Raw genomic sequence first — 23259 nt, 5'->3', positions numbered from 1 at the left:
GGACATATTTCAGGTTTTCATGAGGGCTGGAGGTCAGCTTTTCATCATTTACAAGATACTGATCCTCTGCATCTGCTGGTGAGACCTCCTCTGAGAGAGGGCAGGAGGGAGAAGAGGCTAGATGAGTGTAGGCAGCATCCCAGGCAGAGACCTTGAAGAGATGAGGCACAGACTCAATTGGTGCAGGCCCAATAGGGATGCCAAAGATGCCACTACCCAGCGACTAGAGTACACAGAAAGCAACCACCTGCAAATGTTGTCTTCAATTTCTATGCCTCCTGCCTGTTTCAGGCCACAGTGGGGAATCTATACAACATCTTGCAATCAGCGTGTTATGATCCAAGGTGTGTGTTATCCTCACTGGGATGAATGTCAAAGTGGGTGGTGTTGAAAATTAGACCCTAGGTGGCACTTCCTTTCTGGTTCCATCCTCATCACAACCATGAGGATGTGGATTAGGGCCAGCAGGGCTACCTGCCCACTTGCAACAGGCAGCCATTAGATTCATTTATGGCCTAACTGAGGCCACTTAAAGGAGACTGAATGACCAACTGAGGGAGCCAGCATTTCAGACAGGTCTATAGTCCCTTCCTGTCTTCCTCAGGTGCAAGAGCAAACACAAGCCACTCCATTGACAGGCTGCCTCCATCCCATTACTAGTCCCCTCTCCCTCAACCACCCGCACAGTGACTATATTTCTTAATTAAAGTTTTGAAAATGTTGGAGACGGGGCACCTCCATTTTGAAGCACCCTCTCCCTTACTTACTTTCCCTTGTGGCTTCCTGTTGGGAAGCCTCTGTTTAGTGTTCCAGCATGAGAACCCATCTCCCCTATCATTAGGTGGACAGGGAACTTGTCCCCATTGCCAATTAAGAGAGCACTCCTTGTGAAAATTCCAGTGAATGACTAACCCTACCTTGCCTCACCCACCTTCCCAACTTCTGTCTCCCCGCCCTCAAGAAGAAAGCCCGAGACCAAGATGTTCCACCTTGGCTCTAGCTTCTTCCGAAAAAAGACCCCTCTTCCTCTCGATGCTCATTAAATTTTTCTGACCAAACTTCCCGAATGACTCCCCAAATATGGGCGGCATAGTGGCACAGTGGTTAGCACTGCTGCCTCAGATCTAAGAATCTGGGTTCAATTCCAGGTTTGGATCACTGGTCTATGTGGAGTGTCTCCCTGTGTCTGAGTGGGTTCCCTCCAGGTGCTCTGGTTTCCTCCCACAGTCTAAAGATGTGTGGGTTAGGTGCATTGATGATGCTAAATTGCCCCTTGGTGTCCCAGAATGCATAGGTTAGTGGGATAAATATGTGGGTTTACAATAATAGGGGCTGTGTGGGATTATTGCCGGTGCGAAGTCAATGGGCCAAATGGCCTCCTTCTTCATTGTAGGGATTTTATGATTCTAACTCTTTGTTGATTGGATTTGATTTGTTATTGTCACATGTATTGGAATACTTGTGTGTCATACAGACAAGCATACTATTCATAGAGTACATCAGGAGGAAGGAAAGCAAAAGGTGCAGAATATAATGTTACAGTCATAGCTAGGGTGTAGAGAAAGATCAACTTAATATAAAGTAGGTCCATTCAAAAGTCTGATGGCAGCGGGGAAGAAGCTGTTCTTGAGTCGGTTGCTACATGATCTCAGACTTCAGTATCTTTTTCCTGATGGAAGAAGGTGGAAGAGATTATGTTTGGGGTTGATAATGCTATCATCAATCACCTTGAGATTTTGCAACACTTAGATGTAAGCTGCAATTGTTATTGTTGCTCTTGAAAGAAGTGCTTAGAACAGAAATAATTCCTTTATAGAGGTGGTGAAGCACAAGAAGTGGAGTCGATGTCAAGGACACCAGATTCACTCAAGAAAGATCTTGATGCTATCTATAATGAGAAGACTGTAGCGTTAGTATTCCAGATGGATGAGATGAAGTTGGCCTCTCTTCTGATTTAACACTGATTGTATTCTGATGTTAAAACAATGATTTGAATTTATGGAAGACTTGATCACTGAAGTGTAATTCTATCAGCATTCAGCTGCAAGGATGGAGATTGTTTCCATCAGGACAGCCATTATACTGCCACAGGGCAGAAACAGCACCCGATTAATCTCTCTCATCCAGCTGCTTCTCTGAGCTTCGAGCTGAATAGTATCAATTAAAGCAAGCAGCAGCTCACATTGCAAGAAAGACACATCTAAAGATATAATTCTTCCATCAGAGATCAAGCGTGAAGATAAGGTGACAACAAAAGAAAGGGAAATGCCTGCACCTCTATAGCCCCCTATAGACCCTCAGAGCATTGAAAATGCTACAACCAACCTTACCAAATTTACAACCAACAAATTCCTTCTGAAGTCTAGTCATGGTTGTAATGACCCCAGAAACAGTAATTTGATGTTAAATAGATTATCTGTTTTGGCAATGCTGTTCCAAAGGAAAACATTTCTACTCCTCTACAAAGCAGTGTTGTGCAATCTTTTATGTCTCCCTCAGAGGGCAGATTGGGCCTTGGGCGAATGCCCCATCTGCAAGACGTCAATGTCAGCTGAAAATATGTGCCTGGAGTGCAAAGTAAATCCAAAGACATCCCGACTTGAGCAGGAGTGCAACTCATTAAGCCGGAGTTGACACCTTGGGCCAGATTTTCATGGGCTGAATCAGGCTGGCATGGAGGTGGACAACCAAAAGAAAACAACTCACCAACGACAATCTGCCATTTCCATCCCTGACCCAGTTGACTTTCATGCGGGTGGGAAAACAAAATCACCTGCATTGTCGATTGGGCCCATTTATGTAATTCTGGAGCTCATTAAGAACATGCCTTTTAAAGTTCCAAGGGTTTCATGGGGTCCTGCAGCCATTGGGAATTGAGTAGAGCTGAACAGCTCCAATATGTCGGCAACACTGAAAATGGCAGCATTGAAAATGTTTTACATGATTTTAAAAAATTGAAGTTATGGACAAAAGTTTTGTATAGCAATTAAATGTTAAGAGCACTATTCCTCTACCTTACTCCAGTTCCAGCTCTCCATCTGCCCTGGCTGATTTGAAGGCGCAAGCTCTTTTTCCTTTTCCTAAAATCATACATAGAGACTGCAGCCAAAGGAATGCCTACCAGTGATGTCCTACCTCAGTTCCACCTTCCCCCAGCCAATAATGGACTGGTGAACCTGTCCCCCCGCCAATTACGCTCCTGCCTCGATGAAGGTGCAGATTGGTTCCCGATTTGTGTTGGGGCGTCTTTGTTGCCTGCCGATAAACCCACTTTCCAATTCCCATACAAATCCAGCCCCTCAGGATAATTTTATCTGTCTTTTTTGAAGCTCTAAGCTAAGTCCACGGATCTGATTTAGGAGCTTGCGGAGGTCGATGGCTGGCCTGCTTCGTGTGGCAGGCAACAGCTGTGTTGTGAAAAATGGCACATGAACATACCTCATTTGCATCAAACTATTATTTAAATCTGGCCAAATCTCATGATTTCTGCCCACAGTGTGGACCTTGCTCAAATAAGATGGCCGACGTGGCTTTGTGAGTGAAAAGTGTGGAAATATAAGATGATGATGTCCTTCCAACAGTAGTGCATGCAGCCTGACAAGTCTAATGCCCAGACAGTTGCTGTGCTTTAATTAGCAAGTCTCTGTAGTGTACTGTGGAATACATGATCCAACTACAAGGATAACTTCATATCAGTTTTTCAATTGTGAAACTTCCATTGCTTTAATGAAAATGAAGAATCCAATGAGATGAAATGTTGTCTTTTACAATGACTCTAATTTATTGACATGGGTTCAGTGATCTCTCAGTGTTGAAATATGGTGGCTAGTTAAAGACATGGCTACACGAGAGTCATCCCATGCACTCGTATGAAATATATAGTGAGATATTGTCTCATCTCTGTTTCACATACACAACCCACGAGAGAGTTTTAATTTATTCTGGTTTACAGTGACATGGAGCCACATGGAGAACCTATATTTACTTATTCCAAGACACAGCCTTGAGGGAGAGTTATCTCTTCCTGATATTGTATGTGACGATTAAAGTCTTAATAACATGCATGCCTGTCAGGTATATGGGGAGGTTACATTCTCTTAATCATTATTGCTGGCCCGGAGTGTTTAGTGTTATTGAAGAAGTGTCTGAAAAGCAGTCACAAGTCTAATAATCTAGACAACACCAATACATCTTAGTATTAGATATGCAGCTTTTCTACAGCCTTATCTCAATTGCTTTCTTTTTAAACACTCTCCTTCCACCCCACACCCTCATTAAGCTGCAATCAAGACAAGCAACACATTATCCTCCTCTTCATGTACCCTTTCCAAGATCTTATGACTGCAGAACTTCTCACCTCCCCCGCCTTTCCTTTCTCCTGCATGCTTATAAATGTATGACCATTGAAGGACCAGAAAAGACTCCCTGCTCCATCTCACACAACTGCGATGCCTTTTGTATCACAATATATATGTCGCCAACCTGCAACGTATCCAAAATCATACAATCTCCTGGGAGAGGTGAAAAACGAAAGCCAATTTGTGGTAAAATTATTGATCGGAATTTTACATTGAAAGTGCGGGCATGCATTCAACATACAAATGTGTGAAATTGCACAGTAAGACTTTGGGTCGTGTCCAAGCATCATTGTGCATTTGTGCAATATTTCTGTTGGTGGATGCAAGTGTGAGTCAGATGCGTGTCCATCAACAATTCAGAGCTAGTTAAAGCTAGTCAGAGTCATAGAGGTTTAAAGCATGGAAACAGGCTCTTCGGCCTAACTTGTCTGTAACGCTCATTTTTTAAACCCCTGAGCTGATCCCAATTGCCCACATTCGGCCCATATCTCTCTATACCCATCGTACCCATGTAACTATCTAAATGCTTTTTAAAATACAAAATTGTACCCACCTCTACTACTACATCTGGCATTGTTCCAGACACTCACCGCCCTCTGTGTGAAAAAATTGCCCCTCTGGACACTTTTGTATCTCTCCCCTCTCACCTTAAACCTATGCCCTCTAGTTTTAGACTCCCCCACCTTTGGGAAAAGATATTGACTGTCTAGCTGATCTGTGCCCCTCATTATTTTATAGACCTCTATATCATCACCCCTCAGCCTTCTACGCTCCAGAGAAAATAATCCCAGTACATCCAGCCTCTCCCTATAACTCAATCCATCAAGTCCCAGTAGCATCCCAGTAAATCTTTTCTGCACTCTTTCTAGTTTAATAATATCCTTTCTGTAATAGGATGACCAAAATTGCACACAGTAGTCCAAGTGTGGCCTTACCAATGTCTTGTACAACTTCAACAAGACATTCCAACTCCTGTATTCAATGTTCTGACTGATGAAGCCAAGCATGCCGGATGCCTTCTTCACCACTCTGTCCTCTACTTTCAAGGAGCTAGACCCCTAGATCTCTTTGTTCTGTAACTCTTCCCAATGCCCTACCTTTAACTGAGTAAGTCCTGTCCTGATTCAATCTATCAAAATGCATCACCTCGCATTTGTCTAAATTAAACTCCATCTGCCATTCGTCAGCCCACTGGCCCAATTGATCAAGATCCCGTTGCAATTGGAGATAACATTTTTCATTGTCCTCTATGCCACCAATATTAGTGTAATCTGCAAATTTACGAACCATGCCCCTTATATTCTCATCCAAATCATTAATATAAATAACAAATAACAATGGACCCAGCACTGATCCCTGAGGCACACTGCTGGCCACAAGCCTCCAGTTTGAAAAACAACTCTTTATGATCACCCTCTGGCTTCTGCCAAGGAGCCAATTTTGTATCCATTTAGACACCTCACCCTGGATCCTGTGAGATTTAACCTCAAGCAACAATCTACGATGTGATACTTTGTCAAAGTTAAGAGGATTAAGAGTCCAATTGATGTGAATATTACTTAGCCCACGCAATTTGTAGGTTGGCAACATGAGCAGGCGGCCAATCTGTTTTTGTTGATTAGTCACCACAGGGCGGGATAAAAGGATACAGGGGCAAAGGCAGGTTGAGCTAGTAGGAGTTGGTGTAGGCTTAGCCTAGAGTTTTGTGACCGTATTCATTGATTTCCTGTGAAGGATTTACATATTTCCTGAGCTTTCAGGACATCTTAATCTTGTAGGATTGCTCTGTAAATTTCAACCATTGCCACCTACAGTGCAGGGGTCAGCCCTGCTTGTATATCAATAGATGGGTACTGTTTACTCAGCTCCCCCTCTGAGGAGGAAGAGAGGGGCTTGAAGAGAGAGGACACCACAGGCGTCACCTCTCCTGGCCGGCAGGAGATGCCATTATGCAACTGCCAGGGTCTACAGGAAGTGATCCAACTACCTTGACATGACAGAGGTCCCCCAGGAGGCTCTGCTTTTCAAAGGAAAAAGTCACGATCATTTGCCAGCTGATCAGATCAGGGATACCTTCCAACTGCGTGGGTGGATTCTCCATGCTCTTGGCTCCCAAGGTCACTGTATCCCTTAACTTTTATGCCTCCAGATTTTTCTAGTGGGTGAACTTTGTGGATCCTCCCAGTTAGCTGTGTCATGCTGGTGACTGACATTCTGCACTGCTGGGTAATGACGCTTATCCATTTCAGGATGGATCATGCCAGCCAGGCTGAGTGGGCCAGAGGCTTCACAGCAATTGTAGGGTTTCCCTGAATCCAGGGTGCTATTGATTGCACCCGTGTGCCCATCAAAGTGCCAGCTGGCCAGCAGAGCACATTCGTCAATAGTAAGGGCTATCGCTGCATGAATATTCAAATAGTGTGCAACCATCAGACCCAAGGTCTGTAGGTACAGTGGTTAGCATTGCTTCCTCGTAGCATCAGGGACCCATGTTCAATTCCAGCCTTGGGTGTCTGTCTATGTGGAATTTGTAAGTTTTCCTCGTGTCTGTATGAGTTTCCTCCCACAGTTTAAAGAAGTTCAAGTTAGGTGGATTGGCCATACTAAATTCACCCCTTTACTGTCAAGAGTGTGCAAGGTGTACATGAGGGCCTGGATGGGATTTTGTTGATGTAGGCTTGATGGGCCAAATAGCCTCCTTCTGCACTGTAGGGATTTTATGATTCTGTCTATGCTGGTACTTGGTTCAGGGAGAGCAGGTGATGCAGGTATATCTGTCAGCGGTACCTCCAGTGTAAGTGGAAGGTTCTGGGATCCTGGCTGGCTCGGGAGGATGGATCTGAGGGAGGAAAATAAGTATTATTACCCAACACACGTTGGGCACCGTGGCACAGTGGTTAGCACTGCTACCTCACGGCGCCAAGGATCTGGGTTCGATTCCCAGCTTGGATCACTATCTGTGTGGAGTTTGCTCGTTCTCCCCATGTCTGCGTGGGTTTCCTCTGGGTGCTCTGGTTCCTCCCACAATCTGAAAGGTATGCTGGTTAGGTGCATTGACCCGAACATGCACTGGAATATGGTGACTAGGGGAATTTCTCTGTAACTTCATTGCAATGTAAGCCTTACTTGTGACTAGTAAATAAACTTTAGGTGGCTGAGTTAGACTGATATCATCAGGTCACAGTGACATTGTGATTGCTGAATCACTGGGAACTTGTTCTCAATGGTCTGATTGAAGAATGAGATGACCCTACATTGCTTTTACTCTCCACCTGTCCTGCTTCTGCCCACTGGAGTCTTACCTTCCTCCCTAATGCCTGCCTCTCCACAACCTAAGGACCTCCTGCTGCACTTGCTCTTAAGCTCCAGGCCTCCTGTTTCAATGTAGTATTACCAGGTTGGTCTCCCCATCATCTAGAGTAGATTCCTTACTGCGCAGAAGGAGACCATTCGGCCCATCGAGCCTGCACCGACAACAATCCCGCCCATGCCCTATCCTGGTAACTCCACATATTTACACTGTTAATAAGAACATAAGAATCCACCTAACCCTCACATCTTTGGAGTGTGGGAGGAAACCGGAGCACCCGGAGGAAACCCACGCAGACAAGGGAAGAACATGCAAACTGTACACAGAAAGTCACCCAAGCCAGGAATCGAACCTGGGTCCCTGGCGCTGTGAGGCAGCAGTGCTAACCATTGTGCCACCATGCCGTCCTACATACATAAGACATAAGAAATAGGAGCAGGAGTAGGCCATTTAGCCCCTCGAGCCTGCCCCGCCATTCAATAAGATCATGGCTGATCTGTCGTGGCTCAGTTCCACATTCCCGCCCTCTCCCCATAACCCTTAATCCCCTCACTTATCAAAAACCTATCAACCCGCGTCTTAAAAATATTGAGCGAGGCAGCCTCCACCACTTCAACGGGCAGAGAATTCCAGAGATTCACCACTCTTTGAGTGAAGAAGTTCCTCCTCAACTCTGTTCTAAACCGTCCCCCCTTTATCCTGAGGCTGTGCCCTCTCGTCCCACTGTCCTTTCTGAGCGAGAAGAGCCTCTCCACCTCTATCCTATCCCATCCCATTCAACATCTTATACGTCTCAATGAGATCTTCCCTCATTCTTCTAAACTCAAACGAGTACAAGCCTAGTTTATTCAGCCTCTCCTCATAGTTCAACACCCTCAACTCTGGAATCAGCCTAGTAAACCTCCTCTACACTCCCTCCAAGGCCAAAATATCCTTGCGTAAGTACGGCGCCCAAAACTGCACACAGTACTCCAGCTGCGGCCTCACCAATGCCCTATACAGACGCAGCAAGACCTCCCTACTTTTATATTCAATCCCCCTCGCTATGAAGGCCAGCATCCCATTCGCCTTCCTGACCACCTGCTGCACCTGCAAGCTGGGTTTTTGCGACTCATGCACAAGGACCCCGAGGTCCCTCTGCACCGTCGCCTGCTGCAGTTTTTCGCCACGTAAAGTGATAATCCTTCCTACCATTATTCCTACCAAAGTGGACCACCTCGCACTTGCCAACATTAAATTCCATTTGCCATTTCCTGGCCCATTCGCCCAGCCTATCTAGATCCTTCTGTAGACTCTCACCACCCTCCGCACAATTTGCCTTTCCTCCAATCTTGGTGTCATCAGCAAATTTCGACACCCTACACTCGGTTCCCTCCTCCAGATCATCTATATAAATGGTGAATAGCTGAGGCCCCAGCACCGACCCCTGAGGCACTCCACTAGTCACCATCCGCCAATCCGAATAGCACCCATTGACCCCCACTCTCTGCCTCCTATTTGACAACCAATCCTCTATCCACGCTAACACCCTACCCCCAACTCCCTGTCCCCTGACCTTCTGTAATAACCTCCTGTGAGGTACCTTGTCAAACGCCTTCTGAAAATCCAGAAAGACCACATCCACCGGCTCTCCTCTATCCACCGCCCTAGACACATCCTCATAGAACTCCAGTAAATTTGTCAGACACGACTTCCCTTTAACGAAACCGTGCTGCGTCTGCTCTATCAAGCAATTCCTCTCAAGATGCCTCGTTATTTCCTCCTTGATGACGGATTCTAACATTTTACCTACAACGGACATTAAACTAACCGGCCTATAATTCCCTGCCTTTTGCCTGGCACCCTTCTTAAACAACGGCGTAACATTAGCCGTTTTCCAATCTTCCGGCACTTCCCCGGAATCCAGCGACGTCTGGAAAATAACCACCAAGGCATCCACTATCACCTCCGCCATTTCTTTCAGAACCCTCGGATGCATTCCATCCGGTCCTGGCGACTTGTCCACAATCAGTCCTTCCAGTCTGTCGAGCACCTCCTCTCTAGTAACAGTAATGTCATTAAGACCCTCCAGTCCTACCACCTTTCCATCTCTTACACCCGGCAAATTATTCACGTCCTCCTCCGTGAAGACAGAAACAAAAAAGTTATTCAGGGCCTCAGCCATATCCCCATCCCCTACCACTAAGTCCCCCCTCACATCCTCTAAGGCACCAATGTTCACCCTAGCCAGCCTCTTCCTTTTTATATATTTATAAAAACTCTTGCTATCCCTTTTTATATTAAGCGCAAGCCCAGCTTCATAGTTTCATCCTTGGGCTCTCCCCTTACCTGCACCCTCTCCTTTACTTTAGACCCTGTAATGTCATCTACCCTCCCACCCTCCCCCCCCCCCCCGTTGCAAATCCCTCAACATTATTATGATTTCTCTTATTCTGTAACGGCAAAGGTCCATTCATGACTCCACTCTTCACCTCCAACGCCAGACCACATTGTTTCCCCCACACCCCTTCACTCCCATGAACCATGTAGATGTCCCTGACATCGTTGCACATCTGCTCCTTGGACGGACCCAGTGCCTCTGATCTTATTTCCCAGCCTTAACACACACAGGTTAATGTGTGTACTGAGAATCTGATTCCTATACTCCTGAGCGCCACTAAGAATGGGCACCCTCTCACACTTCTCTGCATTGGACCATACCAACCCAGTACTCACCCTTGCCAAACTCAGAAGATTGACGTCACTGTTGGACACAGAAGATAAAAGAGAAGAATCCTTTTCTCAACACTGACTTCTTCATGATGTGCATTGGAAAATTGGAGTTCAAGCTCATCAGTTTAAAAATTGGTCTAAAGAAATACTTATTGACATGGGTCATTGACAGAAATGCAATACCTATTCCCCTGGAAGTAAGAACAATCCTCCAAGGCTTTTTATGAGGAAGGGAAAATAAGAATAGTTAGGGGTATGGTGGAAGAGAAGGGGATTATTACTCTTGAAATAGGAAGAGGCCATTAAGCCTGGCCCACTATTTTGTTATCACAAAGCAGTTATTTTGTTTTGATTTATAATCCTCTTCTCTTTCACTATACACCTGAATATTCTTACTTTCCCTTCCTTGTTAAAAGCCTTGGAGAATCTTTCTTGCAGGGAAATAGGTCTAGCATTTCCTTCGATGAGTATTGTCAGTGAGGATTTCCTTCGACCAACTTTTAAGCTGATTAGTTTGAATTCCAGTTTTGCAATGCACAGTAGCAGGGAAGAGCCTTACTCACCAGTCATCCCTAATGGACTGAAAATTATAGACAGTGAGCTTACAAGTTAATGATAAGTGCAGGCGGCAGGACCAACCCACCTCCTGGTCTTAGCCTGCCTGCTGGTTCCAGATTTGACTATTAAAGAATCATTCCTTATCCAGGCCTGAGAGTTGTCTACTTATTTTGAACACCTCAATCAGATTATGCTCAATCTCATCTCAAATTTGATCAGTCTGTTTATCATCGAACAACTCCTTCATTCTCGGTAAATTCCTGGTGATTTGTGGCTGATTTTATTCTAAGACCGGTGTCTCCACCCTCTGTTGGGTGAGCCAAAATTGAAGAGTGTACACTGATTGGGACCTAACCAATTTGCTGCAAAATCACAGTGTTACTTCCCCACTTTTATTTCTGGTGCCTCTTGTGGTGGAGCCCAATATCCAATTGACCTTTTCCATCTGTAAGTTGATGTTTAATGATTTAGATCAACTTAGAGTCCTTAATCTCTTTGCTCACCTGTCGCCATGTTTTCCCGTTTAGATTATCCTCTATTTTGCCAGTCTAACATCTAAAGTGTGCAACCTTACATTTTATGTTCAACTACGCCTGCTATTATTTTTCCCAACCGCAACCTGTCCCATTGCAGTTTACTGCCCTCTTTTCTCACAATTCACTCCACCTCTGAGCTTAGTGCCATCTGCAAGCTCAAAGGTATATTCGGCACCCTCTTATCCAACTCATTTCTATATAGAGTGAAAATCTGGGATCCCAGTACCAGTGCCTGAGGGAAATCACTTTACCCTTGACCACCAGTCTGAGAATGTCGCTTTTACACCAGCTCCACCCCTCCCATTTGCTTTTCAAGCCATAGAGTCGGCTCCACGTTCATCATGCGGAACTTCATCAAAAGCTTTCTCAAAATCCATTATACCATGTCCATCGATCCTCCTCTCAGTACAACTCAGTGACTCCTTGACAAAAAAAAACTCTATTAGCTCAGTTAGCCATGATTGACCTTTTGGCAAACTCTGCTGACTCTCGCTAATCAGCTTATGCTTCCCTAAGTGCTCACTTGCTCGATCCCAGTGATGGATTCGAGCAATTTTCGGCACGACTGACACTAAACTCATTGGCCTGGAGTGACTTTGCTTCATTCCTCCTTTTTCTCCTTTTTAAAATAAGCTTTGTCTTGCTGATAAAAACAGTGTATAAATTTTGAATCGGCAGTGGAGCTGTGATGTGAATTCTGCAGCTAGTTGGCTTGGTGGATGAATTAGCTGGAAGTGAAATTGTGTGCTTTTTGCCTGAGGCCATGGCCTGTAGGCCTCAGTAAAAGACTACCTGATTTTTTTTCTTTCTCTTCCCAATTAAGTGTGAACTCAGCTACCTGCGCTCAATGAGCGATCAATTTGACAGGCACTGCCTTTTATTTGCAACATAATTACAAAAATTTAAGCTTCCATTCAATCCTGCCCCTCCCCCCTCCCATTACTGCCACGGGAAGTTCAAATTATGTATGTGGAACTTATTAGCATAATTCTGCTTGCTGCAGCATTTTATTATATGAATAAGTTTATGTAAATTTTCATGAAAGAGTAACTAATTTTAGTCATTACATGAACCACAGATTCCAGAGCAGATGGTTGGAAGGGCTCAGTTTCAAAACCACATTTTCAGATGTCCTGCCACATTGAGAGTCTGGTGTCCACTGTCTGGTTGAAGCTGATTAGCTGTCTGGCCTTTCCCACTTTGTTCGTGGCTAAAAATGTTTTTTTTCCACTGACCTTAGCCATCCCGTTGGAAATGATTTGGGCCTGTACTCATTAAAGTTTAGAAGAATGAGAAGCGACCCACCTTATTGAGACATATAGGGTTCTCAGGGAGCTTCACAGGGTAGATGTTTCCCCTTGTGGGAGAGTCTTTGTCTAAAAGGCATGATCTCAGGATAAAGGGTTGTGTATTTAAGACAGCAATGTGGAAGAATTTCTCCTCTCAGAGGGTAGTGAATCTGCAAAATTCTTGACTGCAGAAAGCAATAGAGGCTCGGTAGTCAATCATAGAATCCTTACGATGCATTAGGAGGCCATTCACCCCATCAAGTCTGCACCGACCACAGTCCCACCCAGACACTATTCCCGTAACCCCATGTATTTACCCCGCTAATACACTAGGATCAATTTGTCATGTAAATCAACTTAACCTGCACATCTTTGGATTGTGAGAAGAAAGCAGAGCACCCGGAGAAAACCTATGTAGACATGGGGAGAATATGCAGACTCCACACAGACAGTGACCTGAGGCTGGAATTGGACCCGGGTTCCTGGCCCTGTGAGGCAGCAGTGCTAACCACTGTGCCACCGAGCCGCCTCTTTAAGTATGTTAAGTATGTTCAAGGCTGAGAGATTTTTAAGCATTAAGGGAATCAAGGTTTATGATGATAAGGGGGAAATTGGAGTTGAGAACTATCACATCAGACCAGTCATGATCTCATTGAATGGTGGGGCAGACCCGATGGGCTGAATGACCTCGTTCTGCTCCTATATTTTTCGGGCTTTTGGATTTTGGGGCAGTGTTAACCAATTCTTAGTTGAAAGCAACCACTAATTTAGCTTGAACAAAATGCCAGATTTTTTTTACAGGATGATTTGTGGGTATTGTTGGTAAGAACAGAATTTATTGCCCATCCTGAGGGTGTTATGAGTCAATGATGTGTGGTATTGGAGTCACATCCAGCCTGGGTAGGCATGACTGGTTCCTATGACTAAAGGACAACAAAAGTTTTATGCCAATTCTGCCAATGTTATTTTGTTTCGTACCAAACTACAGGCTTTAATCAATTTAATTTTCTTAATTTACCAGGGCAAGATTTGGCTCCAAGGCCTAGATTTTTGCATAGATGTGGGGTAGGAGATTTTGGCTGTGCTCACTCGAAACTTGGAAAATCCCACTCGAGGTCAACGGATCTTTGCATTGTCCACCCCCCCGCCCCACACACTATGTTTCCCATGGTGGGAGGGATGGGAAAGCTCCTCCTCCATCAAGTCTGATCCAAAGTGGCATCAGGACTGAGGTCTAGAAGCCCCTACTCCATTTCCGATGGATCCTATCTTCACCAAGGGAAAGAGAAAGGGATCGGACTATAATTTGCACATGGAGAAAACACAAACCCAGCAGAGCCATTAGATGGCATGGTGGCAAAATGGTTAGCCCTGTGTCTCATCGCGCTAGGGATCCAGGTTCAATCCCTGGCTTGTGTCACTGTATGTGTGGAGTCTGCATGTTCTCTCCGTGTCTGTGTGGGTTTTCTTTGTGTGTTCCAGTTTCCTCCCACAGTCCAAAGACTGTCAACAATGGATGAATGATCACCACTCAAAAATCACCAGTGTTCTCTTCCTGTCAGGGAACACTTCAGCAGTCACGGGCATTCAGCCTCTGATCTTCATGTAAGCGTTCTCCAAGGCGGCCTTCATGACACACGACAGTGCAGAATCACTGAGCAGAATCTGATAGCCAAGTTCTACACACATGAGGATGGTCTCAATCGGGATCTTGGGTTCATGTCACACTATCTGTAACCCCCATGACTTGCCTGGGCTTGCAAAATCTCACTAACTGTCCTGGCTGGAGACAATACACACCGATTTAACCTGTCCTTGGCCCTCTCTCCATTCACATTGTCTGTACCTTTAAGACTTGATTACATGTAAAGACTCGCATTCTAACCATTATCTTGTAAATTGAGATTGTGTCTATATATGCCCTGTTTGTGAAAACAACTCTTCACTCACCTGAAGAAGAAGTGACACTCCGAAAGCTTGTGCTGTCAAATAAACCTGTTGGACTCTAACCTGGTGATGTGAGACTTCTTACCATCCATCTCAACCACATTGCTCAGGAGACAGTTGCTCTGGTGCTGCTGTTCCACCTCACCAGCCCACCAGTTCCCTGATGCATGTTTCACATAACTTGCTGGCAAAATCAAAGCTGTTCTACTGATTCACTGTAGGCCACGCTCCTTTGTACTTGGTCTTTCTGGTCTCTATCCTTTGTAAACCCAGCAAGGAAAGTTTGGTTTTGCTTCCAGCTACTTACGATCTGTGAATTAGTAGCAGATGTCATGAGCGATCTGCAAATTACAGTAGAAAATTGGCCTTTCATATTGCAAAACTATCGACTTTGGGCCTCCACATTATTTTTAATAGATGAAACACTCTTTGGCTGACTGAAACATGTTCTTAGTGCCGGAAGCTAGACTCTGAGAAATCATAAATCAGTAATAGGACCTGCTTATCCTAGTCTCCTCGTCTCTCGTGGGCCTTTCTTGTAAATGCTGCTAAAGATAGACAATCAGTACCAAGCTCCTTCCTTAATTGAGAAGAATATTGAGAGCAGAGGATTCAATACCAGACATGTCTCATCACTCTGAGACAGTGATTCTTGCAACAATTTTGTTTCTATTTGTTTACTTAGTGTTGAAATAGTGATTTATAATTGGCCTAGCACAGTTGACAGCCATCTTGACATGCCAGAGAACTATAACCCAAGAATTGACAACAAAATTACATAAATGATGGAGCGGGACAATAACAAACTTGCAATTCTACAGCATCTTTCACACCCTCAGGGAATCCCAAAATAGAACATAGAACACTACAGCACAAACAGGCCCTTTGGCCCACAAGTTGCGCCGATCATATCCCTACCTACCAGGCCTATCTATAACCCTCAATCCCATTAAATCCCATGTACTCATCCAGAAGTCTCTTAAAAAACCCCAATGAGTTTGCCTCCATCACCACCGATGGCAGCTGATTCCACTCACTCACCACCCTCTGAGTGAAACTCACTCACCACCCTCTGAGTGAATACTTCACAGCCAGTCCGAAAGATGTACTGGTTAGGTGCATTGGCCATACTAAATTCTCCCTCTGTGTACCCAAGCAGGTGCCGGAGTGTGACAACAAGGGGATTTTCATTGTAGATTCATTGCAGCATTATTGAAGCCTACTTGTGACACTAAATAAACTTTACAGTTTAAATGCATTTGAAACTTTGCCACTTAGGGGTAAGTGCCAGCCCACTTATGCATAGTGAGATCCCACAGAGAGTAATATAATAATGAGCAGAAATCCTTTAATAATGCTGGGTGTGTGCTCCTGATGTGTATTGGAAATGCCAAAATAGAAAGCTCCCCCTCCCATTAGATTTGAGACCACCCTCAGTCTTTACACTGCAGAGAAAGAAGACCTTCATTCTGTGTTAAGTTTGATTTCAGATCCCAAATGTTTGAAGAGGGTTCTGCTCCAGTGTATGCCATCACCCACCCTTTGCAAACAGACATTTTAATAAATGTGGTTTAATGGATTGTTTTGGGTTTTGTTTTTACAGAGTCTTTCTACGAGCGATTAACAAGTTTGCTGAAACCATGAACCATAAGTTTCTGGAGAACATGAACTTTGAGCAACAGGTAGGAGTGTATGGCAATCAATATTAGCTACATCAGTATTGGTATCAATCTGGTGTCTTAATAAACTGGAGCCTCACAAAAACAATAACAAACTTCAGCACCCTCCCAATTTTGAATTTTTTTTCTAGTTTATTTATTGGTGTCACAAGTTGGCTTACATTAACACTTCAATGATGTTATTGGAAATTCAGATTTAAAACTGCTGGATCTATATGTTGGGTTGGCTGAGAATAGCAACCGTCTTGACAGAGATGGTATTTTGTATGACCGTTGCTGCTTTTTCCCTGGGCTGCTGGCTGGAGCACCTCCTGTGGTTGAGGAGAAGAATAGCATGGTGCTCAGACCATAAGTAACGGGAGGTAGGCAATGTGGCCATGAGTGCTGAATCTTGCCATTCAATAAGATAATGAAGGAACCTGTAGATTAACTCTACTTTCTCACTCTATCCCCATGTCCCTTGTTTCCTTTGTTGTCCAAAACATCCCTTGTTCTCAGTTTTGAGTATGCTTAAACAGCTGACTATCTACTGAGATAGAGAATTCCATGGATTCGTAAACCTCTGAGTGAAGGAAGTTGTTCTCATCTCAGTTCAGTTTGTTTATTAGTGTCACAAAGAGGCTTACATTAACACTGCAGTGAAGTTACTATGAAAATCTCCGAGTCGTCACACTCCAGCGTCTGCTGGGGTACACTGAGGAAGGAGAATTTAGCATGGTCAATGTATCTAACCAGCATGTCTTTAGGACTGAGGGAGGAAATACAGAGCACCTGGAAGGAACACACACAGACATGATGAGAACGTACAACTCTGCACAGGCAATGACCCAAGTTGGGAATCGAACCTGGGTCCCTGATGTTGTGAGGCGGCAGAGCTAATCACTATGCTGCCAAGATGACCAAATGGGTGTGAAATGATCAGATAGCAACTTGCGTTCGTGTGGTGACTCTAACACAGACCAATGACCCCGGCGTTTCGCAGAGGTTTGAATTAAAGGAGAACGTTTGATGGACTGGATATAAGCTTAGTTTAAGGCCAGTACAGGATGCAAGTTGAAGTTCCTTTAGCGATAAGTCAATTTTGAAAGATGAAGGCCTTTTTTTCCATTCCTTCATGGGATGTGAATGTTGCTGGCTAGGCCAGCTTTCATTTCACAACGCTAATTGTACTTGAGAATATGTTGGTGAGCCACCTTCTTGAATGCTGTTGTCCATGTGAAGTGGATACACCCACAATGCTTGCTAGGAAGGGAGTTCCAGTATTTTGACCAAGTGACAATGGACTAAAGGCCGCTATTGCTCCAAGTCAGGATGGCGAGTGGCTTGGAGAGGAACCTGCAGATGGTGATGTTCCTATGAGCCTGCTGCCTTTGCCCTTCTCGGTGGAAGAGGATGCGGGTTTGGGAAAGTGCTGTCGAAGGAAGCTTGGTGAGTTGCTGCAGGGCATCCTGTAGATGGTACGCACAGCTGTGAATGTGCGTCAGGATGGAGGGAGTTGAAGGTGGTGGACGAGATGCTAATCAATGAGGCTGCTTTATGTTTGACGGAGTTGAGCTTCTTGAGCGTTGGTGGGTCTACACATTCCCAGGCGAGTGGAAAGTATTCCCCCACATTCCTGACTTGTGCCTTGTAAAAGGTGAACAGGTTTTGCGAGTCAGGAAGCGAGTTACTTGCCACAGAATTGCCAGCATTGTTCCAGTATTTACATGGATAATTTTCTTTTGAGTTTCTGGTCAATGGTAATATTCAGGGAAATTCAGTGATGGCAATGACATTGACCATCAAAGGGGAAATGGTTTGATGCCGTCTTGTTGAAGAGGGTCATTCCCTGGTGTTTGTGTAGTGCAAATGTTACTAGTTATTTATCCAACCAAGCCAAAATGTAATCCAGATCTTGAGGTGTATAGATGGGCTGCTTCTGTATCTAACATGGAAAGACCAAAGAATCTGAGATGATCGTCCTTCGAGGAGAGAAAGGAAGATTCTGTGGAGCTATTCAAGATGATTTGAAACAATGAGTAAGGAAGAACTGTTTCTAACAACAGGATCTCGATTATCGGACATTACAGCTTTAAGACAATTGGTGAAAGATGCAGAGAGGAGGAGAATTTACTTTTTACACAGCAAGTTATGCTAATCTGGAATGTATGCCTGAATGTGTTGTAGAAGTGAATGTAATGGTAACTTTCAAAAGGGAATTGGATAAATCCTGGAAAAGAAAAAAATATATAGGACAATGGGAAAAGAGCAGTGAAGTGTGCCTAATTGAACAGCTTTTTCAATGGGCTGGCAGAATCATAATGGCACATATGACCTTCTTGTGTGCTATAAGGTCCTATTACGATTCTTTGAAACATTTTCAATTCAGTGTGGATATATTGCATTTTTCAATGATGTTAAAAGCAATATTCAAAGTGAAGAACATTGTCCCATACTTTCACATTTAAAGAAAGAAGTCATATTTATTTAACATCCTTTATAATCATGGAACATCGCAACGTGCTTCATAATCAAGGATTTCAAGCTTAATCACTTTCATAATGTAGGAAACACAGGAGCCAATTTGTTCTCAGCAAGAATCCACAACCAGCAATTAGATCATGACTGAATCATCTTCTTTTAATCGTGAGATAATGATTATTTTTGATTCATTTATGGGGGTGTGGACTTTGCTGGTATTTATTGCCCATCTGTTGAACTGAGTGACATGTAGGACAGATCAGGTAAGGGTGGCAGATTTCTTTTCCTGAAAGGAATTAATGAATCAGATGGGTTCTTGTGACAATCAGTGGTGGGTTCATGGGGCAGCACTGGACTTTTAATTCTAGGTTTACTTTATGGAATTCACATTTCACCATTTAAATTGCACCATCTGCCATAGTGTAATTCAAACCCAGAGCATTACTCCTGGTCTCTGGATTACTAAAGAACATAAGAACATAAGAAATAGGAGCAGGAGTAGGCCATCTAGCCCTTCGAGCCTGCCCCGCCATTCAATAAGATCATGGCTGATCTGTTGTGGCTCAGTTCCACTTTCCCGCCCTCTCCCCATAACCCTTAATCCCCTCTCTTATCAAGAACCCATCAACCCGCTTCTTAAAAATATTTAGCGAGGCAGCCTCCACCACTTCAACGGGCAGAGAATTCCAGAGATTCACCACCCTTTGAGTGAAGAAGTTCCTCCTCAACTCCGTTCTAAACCGCCTCCCCTTTATCTTGAGGCTGTGCCCCCTAGTCCTACTGTCTTTTTTGAGCGGGAAGAGTCTCTCCACCTCTATCCTATCCATCCCATTCATCATCTTATACGTCTCAATGAGATCTCCCCTCATTCTTCTAAACTCTAACGAGTACAAGCCTAGTTTATTTAGCCTCTCCTCATAGCTCAATCCCCTCAACTCCGGTATCAGCCTAGTAAACCTCCTCTGCACTCCCTCCAGGGCCAAAATATCCTTGCGCAGGTGCGGCGCCCAAAACTGCACACAGTACTCCAGCTGCGGCCTAAGCCAGCTACAATATCAAGATGCCACTCATTCCCTGAAGGATATCAGGGAACTTGCCTGCTCACCTTTGAATTATTATCTCACCTGAATAATGTTACCTACAACAGTGCAGTCCTCCTTTTAGTGTTCACCTAGATTGCGTGCTCAACACTTTGTCGCAGGTCTGGAATGCACCAGCTTCTGGCCCTGTGAACCATTGCTGACACTTGCACTTATGCCTGAATCTCCTGCGTAAAGCACTTTGAATGAAATAGATGAGCCGTGTTTGAAGAAAGTAAAAACAAACATGGATTTATTTGATTTCAACGATAATTAAGTCACAAGTACATAACAATGCTTTAAATTTAAAATGACTCTCCTGAGGTATTTCAGTCTGTTTATGAGGTTGGGTGGAGTGAAGGAGAGGTTGGGGAGGGTGAATATCAAGGGATGTTCAACCCATCCATTTGCCTGTGCTACTTAATTAAAAGGAATTGAGTGTGACAGCCATCGAGAGTCTATAAGGGGAGCAGAGCATTTGCCAAGTTTAGTGCAGCATGAGCTGCAGTCATTGGGGAATTTCCTTGCGGAACTCCCAACATTTTTTAATTCAACCACTCTAAATAATTAAGTGTGTCGCGTTTTATAATTGGATCAGAGCGAATCGTGAGGAGATTGCTCGCCATTAAAAATAGCAAAATGTCCAAGTTAATAAACAGTGACTCCTTTATAGATTAAATACATAAATCAAGAAGGAATGATTTTAGTCGTGTCGCACTTGTTTTTTTTTTCTCTCTCCACGATCTCTGGGGTTGTAGCAGGGGATGACTGAGGCTCCACAGTTTTGAAATCTTGAGGAAGAGTGAGTTTGTATAAGGTAAAGGTAAGGTAAGGTTAGGACGGCACAGTGACACAATGGTTAGCACCGCTGCCTCACAGTGCCAAGGACCCAGGTTCAATTCCAGCCTTGGGTGACTGTGTGGAATTTGCACGTTCTACCTGTGTCTGCATGGGTTTCCTTCGCATGAAAACCTGGTGTTGTCAGACTTTTTACTGTGTTCCTCCCACAGTCCAGAGATTTGCAGGTTAGATTGATTGGCCATAATAAATTGCCCCTTAGTGTCAGGGGGACTAGCAAGATAAACAAGTTGAGTTACAGGTCTGGGTGGAATTGTGATTGGTGCAGGCTCAATGGGCCAAATGGCTTCCTTCTGCATTATATGGATTCCATGAATCTATGATCCCAAAGTCACCATAGCTCCAGGTGACCATCGGCTGTTTTCTTCTTTGAGGGGGGAATAGAAGTGACAGAGGCTAGGGGCAGAATTGAGAAGGAGAGGCCTTCATGAATAACCTCAGCTGGCATGGGAATTGAACCCATGCTTTGGAATCACTCCGCATCGCAAAGAAATGGTGTGATTAACGTTGATTGCGATTCAGGATGAATATATAGAGGGAGAAATTTGTTTAACGTTTTGCCTCTGGAGCAAAACATGAACTAATAAGCACAAAATATATATTTATGGGGAGGGAGCGGGTAGGGGAGTTGCTGGTTGGAGAATCCAGAAGTGTGGGTTTCTTGGAGGCCCTGCATTCCATTCCAGCAGGTTAGCAGCTGGCTGGTTTAAGAGGCTGTCAGACAGAAAGCTTTCAAATGGGCGGCAGAGCGAAGTAAAGAGGGGGAGAGATGGTTGACATCTGACTACATTGGTGAGGGCAGACAAGAATTGATTAGGAAACAAGGTGATGGAGAAAAACTCTCGTCACTTAGATCTGGCAGTTCTCATCTCCATTCGCCAAGCCATGGAAAACCTGTCATTAAATTAAAAGCACAGCTAAAGTTTGAGATACACAGACTCATGAAAACATTCAATGAATCGATCCACCTTTGGTCAGCAGGTTAGTTAGTGACACTCATTATTTGAATAGCCCACTGAGCAGGATTTTCCGCCTATTGTACTAAGCCAGACCAGCTTGGACCATCACTGTGTGAGTATAGAGTATCCTGCCTTTGTCCTGGAGACGCTTAATGGCCAGTTTTCCCTCCCTCAAGGACCTCTGAATCAGCCCCAGTATTCCTTGATCCCATTATGTTTGAGGTGCACATCTGTTTGTTAGCCCATGAATGTTTTGAAGTGACTGTCCCTATACCCTGTTTGGACCTCGCCACCACCTCCCCCATCAACTATTTGAATAGTTAAATATACATACTTCCACACACCCTCGAATATCTTTTCCCATGCGTAAGCTGCAGATGCCTCCCCTGAGTAAATGTGCCATCTGCAGCCCCATAGACCGGTTGTGTGATGTTACAAACGTACCCTGCACACAACATACTGGGCACATCTGGGACTGGCCTCATATGCCCTCCCACTCCTTAGTCTAGGACAAGGACAGTCTTTGCAAGCTCAGCACCATAAACTGAAGCGCTTCTTCACTCAGCGTGCCTCCCAGTCTGGCCTCAAGCAGCTCATGTCAATCTGAAACATTTTGTCAGTCTATTCTAACATTGAAGACGTTATGTCCCACTCCCATCCCCCCCACCTCCCATCCATCCCAGATCCAGGCCCCAGTCAGTGGCACATTCTCAATTCATAACCCTCACACAACTCTAGGCCTGCAGTCCCTTCTTCTGTCTGAGGGAAAGAATTCTTACAATGCAGAAGGAGGCCGTTCAGCCCATCATGTCTGCACTGGCTCTCTGAATGGGCATTTCACATGAAGCCATTCTCCTGGTTTCACCAATAAACCTGCACATCTTTTCTTTTCAAACGATCATCTAATTCCATGTTAAATGCCTCAATTGAACCTACCTCCACCACACCTTCAGGCAATGCATTCCAGAACTCCAACCACTTGCTGTGTGTAAAAGATTTTCTCATATTACTTTTGTTTCTTTTACCAATTACTTTAAATCTCTGCCCTCTGGTTCTCAAATGCTCCCTTCCCCACTGCAGCCCAGGCCCTGAATGAAGCCTTATGGCTGGGCTGGAAGGTAGAGACTTACCTGTGACAACTCGCTAAAGCAGTGCAACGCTGTTTGTAAAACCTGACGCTGATTCCTGCAAACTCTGCATGATGCAAGGCAGGCGAACAAACCTCAAAGTTATGCATGAAGTCCAGATTTTCGAGGGCTTGAAACTACTGGTGTGAAACACAATGAGAGGCAGATATATTGAAATGATGTTCCTGACATACCACTGCGGGAAATGTAGCCTGTCACTGAGGGCTGGAATACACAATCGTGACTTTTGGCCGTCCTGGGCTATTTTCCACCCACACCTGCTATGATGCCCACACCGCAAACAGGAGAGGAAAATCCCGACCACTATCTTTCATGCAATATAGTTGGTGATGTAGCATTGGCCGATCAGTCAAGTGTTAGTTAAGA

General features: G+C 44.5%; 1 protein-coding gene across 2 annotated transcripts in view; it reads left to right on the top strand.

Moving 5' to 3' along the window:
* LOC145351949 (dedicator of cytokinesis protein 2-like) overlaps nucleotides 1-23259 on the top strand; it is a 595946-nt gene that overhangs the window by 421796 nt on the left and 150891 nt on the right. For both annotated transcript variants that reach the window (XM_080201765.1, XM_080201764.1), the window contains one exon: nucleotides 16314-16392. In XM_080201765.1, coding sequence (XP_080057891.1) covers nucleotides 16314-16392 — 79 coding nt within the window. The remainder of the gene's footprint in view (nucleotides 1-16313; nucleotides 16393-23259) is intronic.

The sequence above is a fragment of the Carcharhinus amblyrhynchos genome, chromosome 13, assembly GCF_965287045.1.
Source record: "Carcharhinus amblyrhynchos chromosome 13, sCarAmb.v2.hapA, whole genome shotgun sequence".
In the NCBI taxonomy this organism is placed as follows: domain Eukaryota; kingdom Metazoa; phylum Chordata; class Chondrichthyes; order Carcharhiniformes; family Carcharhinidae; genus Carcharhinus; species Carcharhinus amblyrhynchos.
This window is presented reverse-complemented; position numbering and strand designations above follow the sequence as displayed.